The sequence below is a fragment of the Perca fluviatilis genome, chromosome 15, assembly GCF_010015445.1.
Source record: "Perca fluviatilis chromosome 15, GENO_Pfluv_1.0, whole genome shotgun sequence".
Taxonomy (NCBI): Eukaryota; Metazoa; Chordata; class Actinopteri; order Perciformes; family Percidae; genus Perca; species Perca fluviatilis.
This window is the reverse complement of record NC_053126.1, coordinates 15095285-15101284: the sequence shown is the minus strand read 5'-3', so window position 1 is coordinate 15101284 and position 6000 is coordinate 15095285. Positions and strand designations below refer to the sequence as shown.

Here is a 6000-nt window from a genome sequence, read left to right as displayed (position 1 = left end):
TGGGGAAAAAAACAAATAGGATTGATTTGCTCCTTTGCTCTGAAGACAAAATGGTAGCGTCTCTATACTTAATCACCTCGTGTAGCGTTTGCCTATAGATAGATGCCAATATTAGAACTGTCTTTGTAGCTTATAACACACACTAGAAGTGGCAATATAAATAGGCAAATATATAATAAATAAATATTGTATATATATTGTAACATTGTAAACTTGCCTCTGTATCTTAGAATTAAATATTAATATTATTGGTGGAGCTCAATTGAAATATGGGGGGAGGGGGGGTTGATAATAATAACAAAATGTGCACTCTGATAAGGTGGTGCTGCATTCTAATGCTGTAGGAAATATTGGATTTAGGGTTAGAGCGAAGTGAACAACTGAAACATCATTATGATTATAACATTATTTAATGCTACCCTTTTTTTCACCTTTTATAAATGTAATGCCACAGGATTTAGTTTTTTGTAATACGATAGCAATAAATTAGTATAGTCTATTCCTGAATATCTCCTGTCCAGCCTGGCACTGGTGCACCGTGTTTTTTGTTTGTTATAAGTATATGTTAGAGTGTCCTTTTTGTTGTTTCATTGTATTTCTGACTTTATTTCTGAACGCTTCTAATGCGCGTGTGAGACTGCGAAAAAAACTAATCTCTCGAGGAGTCAGTGAAGGCAGCAGCGGGCTGTCAGCTGTGGAGAGGGAAGGTGTGTTTAGTTGGAGTGGGGTTTCGGGAGCGCTGTATCGTTTCACTCTCGCTGGCGCGTTGCCTCGCCTTTTGTTTGATCAAACTCGTGTATTTACCCGTTCCCCCATTTTACGCGGATACACGTTTGAAGGAAAAAAACGTTTATGGTCCTGGCTGAAGACTTCACGATGTCTCGCACCGACGAGGTTCACCGTTTGACGGAAAATGTCTACAAGGTAAGGTGTAACTAATGAATAAAGTTTTGAGGTGCATATGATAATGTGATTTCAGCTGTGTTTCACCATGAATCCGACTGATCGTTCATTGCCCAAGACGCATTCAGAGTCTGTGTTTTATTCTTCGATAATCTCTTTAGGGAGAGCCGCAGTCGCTCATCTTGTTGATTTTTTTTTTTTTTTTTTTTAAATTAGCCTAGTTGACCGAAATTGTTTTCTTCCACCTCCACATATTACTGCTCGACTCCAGGTTTGATAAGTAGTAGTAGCTAGGCAACACCTCTCAGCTAAAGTTGCCCCCGTGCTTACAAAATCAAAGTCACTCACTCACTCAGTCTTTTCCTACATGTAGGCCTATTGTATTCCTAAAACCCTGCTCTGATAGTAGTGTAGGCTATTGCTAAGATACCAGTGGTTTTCTATAGCCTAGTTTTAATGCCGAAATGGAGACATATTGCATTCCAGAAGTCAGTGTTTGACGGGCAAAGAAGGTTGGGCTTATCTGTTGCAACAAGTAAACATTTTCCCCATAGGAGTTGCACATTCAAACCTGTTCTGCCTAAAAACCTGCGTCAACTAAACCTCAGTTCTGGGAGGAAAAAAAGATTCTCAGTAAAGAAAGAATAGGATGGATTGGGGTGCTACATCCAGGATTATTTTTACATATCACAATTTCTCAGATCCCAAAATGATGTCTTCAATTATTCCAACCAGCAGTGCAAACCCAAAATGCATTCAATTTGCAATAATAATAATAATAATAATAATTTGATCCCCAGGGGGAATGCAGCTAATGTGTTAAAGCAACATTATGTCATTTTGTAACCATAAAATAACACCTTAAAAATCATTTTGATCTGAGTTGTAATATGGAGAAAGAATGCCTCTGCCATTTCCACTGCACACCCTGTATCGTGATATTTTTGTTGACGATTTTTAAAATTGATTATTTTCCCTAGAATCGATATTTTATTACCAATGATTCACCTAAATTTTTCTTTTTATACGGTACTGCTGACGGCGACTACATCATATCTGTGTCCAGCAAAACAGACCGAAAGCAGAAAATGGAAAAAAATACCTCTTATGTACTTCTTTACAGATGAAATAAATGTCAGACTGACTGACTGCCATGTGATGTGCATTCTTCTTAGAAAATAATTAGTTTTTAGAAGTGTCTCATGATATTTTCTCTAGAAGTTTATTAGTCTATCAACTTTCAACTTTTGTTTTTGTTAAAGAAGGAAAGGAAAACCGCTATACTCGATACAATCAAATCACAATACTTCTAAAATCACAATAAATGAAAATCACAATACAAATAGAATCCTCAACCATATATCGTGAAAGAATTGAATCGGGACAAAAGCATATCGTCCTAGTCCTAATGTTGTCGCACTATGTAACTTTGTTGGATCGGTACGATCCCGATCACCCGAGAGAAGTGCTGTACCGCTTTACGGTACTCCCACTGATTTTGGTGAAACTTGATCTTACGTAGAAAATATTTTCTGGTTTTGCTTTTGATGTCCTCCCGCTGCTCTGCCTTGACTGAATGCCAGAACTGGAACAGGTGTTGTGCAGAAAAACTGCTGAAATAGGGACCCAACGTGAAGGCCCAAGAATATATTTTTTCGGCACAACATACAAAGTTATGGACAGGCTAGTTTTTGAACATACGTAATTTAATCATAACAAATGCACATGTAACGCTACAGCTGGATATGGTTACATATCAGGTCCTTAAGCTTCCCTTCCTCGCGTCTTAGTCTGTCCTACCTAGGAAGCATGGGACGCCAGGAAATCATGCAAGCAGAGAGGAAACGAGGAAATGTGTTTTCACATGAATTCATCAGCTGTATGGGACGAGTTGGCAACGGCTTTCAGTTGCACGGCTTCCGGGAAGGCTGCTCTTGTGTATCCTCGCTCATAGCTCCTCAGAGATCTCTTCTCGATCCTCGGGGCAGGAATAAGAGCTGTGTGATGTCCTTCACGAAGGTGGACCGGAACGACTTCCGGGTTCAGGCAAGGAGCGAGTAGATATCAAATAAGAGACTTGGGAACCACCCAAAATTTACGGCAGCGGTGTATGAATGAATTGCACTTTAAAACTATAGGGGTGCCAAATTGCAATACAATTAAAAGTTTCACAGTGTTGCTTTAATGTGGGGATTTGTCATTTATTAACTAACAATACTTGATATACTATACTTGATTGATTAACTCACACGTTGAATATGAAAGTTGTTGCTGATTAACTGTTTGTGGAACAGCTAATCCATTTGAAAAATCATTTCAGCAATATGTAATGCATTAAAACTTAGTCCAGTATCTAGGAATGTTAACAAAACTTAATGTTATGAGGGCTCCACACCTGTGTCTTGTGATAATTAGAGATCACTGATACTTAGGGAGGTGTCTTTCCATATCTTCCTAGTCATTGTTTACCCTTAAAGGTATACTACGCAATTTACGTTTTTTGTCAAACAGCTTCCCCTAGAGTCGCTGTGGAGTACTTGTTTTTAAAGTTACTGTCGTAAATACCACTCACACAGAGCCGTCTCTGCACCCATGGCCTGATCCCCTCCCCCCTGTAGGGGGAATGGTTTTATTATCAACAATGGATAAATCAACAACTTCGAAAAAACTGACATACAACAAGCAAACGCAACAATGTACAACATAGAACGCAAGCAAGTTTACTTGACATGTTGATAAAATGTCGGGAGTACAGTCTTCATGTTGGCCTTATTAAAGTCTCCTGCGATTACGTGAACACCGTCAGGGTGGGCCCTCTGCTGTTTGTTTATCGTGTTCAGCAGGAGAGAGAGAGTGCCGTGTTTACATTGGCGTCGAGTGGAATATACACAGCCGGTACGATCACTACTGTTAGCTCTCTCGGTAGAAAAAAAGGCCGGCATCTTACAGACATGTACTCGAGGTCAGGGGAACAGTGTTTATCTATAATTGCCCCGTTATTACAACAGTTCTCAACAGTTCCCCCCCCCTCTGCTCTTACCAGAGTCCTCAGTCATGTCCCAGTGTATCAGAGTGCGACCTGCTAGCTGCATGCTAGCATCGGGTATCCCCAGGTGAAGCCAGGTTTCAGTGATACTCAAAACACAGCAGTCACGAACATAGCGATTTCCAGCGAGTTGTAATTCCAAGTCGTCCATTTTATGCACAAGGGATCTGGCATTGGAGAGATACAGGCTTGGTAGAGATGGCTTGTGTGCTATGCTAGCCTTAGCATAACACCGGTTCTGTGACCCCGCTATTCCTCTCCCTCCTGCGTCTGCGCCGCCTCCTAGACCCGACAACAATCCGTGAAGAGCCCAGTGGTCTCGCTATGTCGTCTGGGATGTCGTGCGTATAATGAAAGGCACTCGAAATGGATATCTGGTGCTGGTCACCGATGTCCAAAAGGTTGTGGCGGGTGTAGCGGATGTTCGCAGAACGGATAGCAGTAAAGCAATTTGTGATTCTCACCAGATTTTGGCTGGGCGGCATCTCCCAAACCTGCATTGCTGGTTTGGCCCACTGCGTTGCTATCAGGATGATTCACCCTACTACAAGTTTGTTTACCGTCGAAATTACTTCAAAGCTGTTATAGTAAGGTACAAATTTAGCATAGTGTGCCTTTTAAAAGGTACTCTACCTTTAACTGCCCCTGCGCCCTAAGCCAGCTGTAGTACCCCTAACAGAAGACGAAGAATGGGTAAAGGGTAGCTGCTCATTCTCCTACAGGGAATAGACATCTATCAGAAAGGAGGTCAGATGAACAGAGAGTACTGACTGACTGGTGCTTCTTTTAGAGCCAACAAGGGAAGCAAATGTTTCAGGTGGCTATTTCTGTCCTGAATTGGTCACACAACCCACAGTGTATCCTTTTCACTGTGAATTGTACGCCATGCTCTGTCTGGGTTTGTCCAAATGTTTACACCTACTAATGTGGGTTAATCAACATAGACACATTGTAGGTGTCTAGATCCCAAACCATTGGAGGGGGAAAGGTCCGTTCATACAGTAGATGGTATTGCTCATTCAAGCACAAGCCCAGCAGTGGGGTTCTTTCTCTGGGATGAAAGCACCCGTCAGAGTCCTGACAGCCAGAAACGCTGATGGGTTGCGGAGTGGAGAGTCCTTCTTCCACACTGGGGATCTGATCTCATGGCAAAAGCTAGGAGGTCGCAGAGAGTGCCATCTATAACCTAGTCACTGCTTATTTGGCACTCCTTGTGCTTTCTTCACCAACCTCGCTGCAGTTTAAAAGCAGGTTTATTTAGTGTTCTTTAATATTTAAAGAGATGGGTTCAATTTGACTCCCACCACATCTCTGTAATGAAGATGCATCAGTCACAGTATACTGCATGTTTTTAGCTGTCTATACTCTCAAATTCCAACTTGGTTTAATTTAAAATGTTGCTGTTTTATTAAAGGGGTAGGTGGTAATCGTCATTTTTTTATCACTGAAATCTGCTGCTATTAGTTCGGATGCAAAATGGCACGTCTCAGGTTAAAGTGCAGACGGTCAACTTTGGGAGCTGCAAGGCTTGTTGCATAAGTATTCAAATTTAATTAAAATGTACTTATGCAAGTTGTTGAAAAGCTGCAAAATGTATAAAAAATCTGAAAAAGTACACTGGAAATGTACCTGAGTTCACCTCGTGATTATTAGTGGCACAGACAGCAGCAGGGCACAATTATTGGATATTTCTTAACCTGTAGAGTAAGACTAGGCCTAAATGTTGAAAAATAAATGTTCACTGTTATACCTTTTGACCTTTTGTAGCTTTGTACTGTTTTATAATGCAATTGCTAATTGTTTGCACTGATAATTAAACGTGGAGACTGTCAGGGAACAAATGGGATTTCCACAACACTGTCCACCTTCCCATTTCTCTCCACGTACGATATTTGAAAGCCTCTGTAGACATTAATATTGTTTGTCTGCTTTGTATGCATGCAGGCCTCTACTGTGGAAGAGGAGATTTAAAAACATACGGCGGCTGCAAAGTCATTGCAACAAAGCAGCTGGGCAGATACTGAGTAATCGCATGGGAAGAGAGGGGGGTA

At 41.1% G+C, this 6000-nt stretch overlaps 1 protein-coding gene across 3 annotated transcripts in view; it reads left to right on the top strand.

Moving 5' to 3' along the window:
• The first annotated feature begins 693 nt into the window (after positions 1 to 693).
• The window catches only part of baiap2a (BAR/IMD domain containing adaptor protein 2a), a 55633-nt gene continuing 50326 nt past the window's right edge, over positions 694 to 6000 (top strand). For 2 of the 3 annotated variants that reach the window (XM_039824961.1, XM_039824963.1), the window contains exon 1: positions 695 to 924. In XM_039824961.1, coding sequence (XP_039680895.1) covers positions 853 to 924 — 72 coding nt within the window. In that variant the 5' untranslated portion in view covers positions 695 to 852. Of the gene's footprint in view, positions 925 to 6000 lie in introns of all 3 variants that reach the window. The other variant, XM_039824962.1, reaches the window with a different exon arrangement.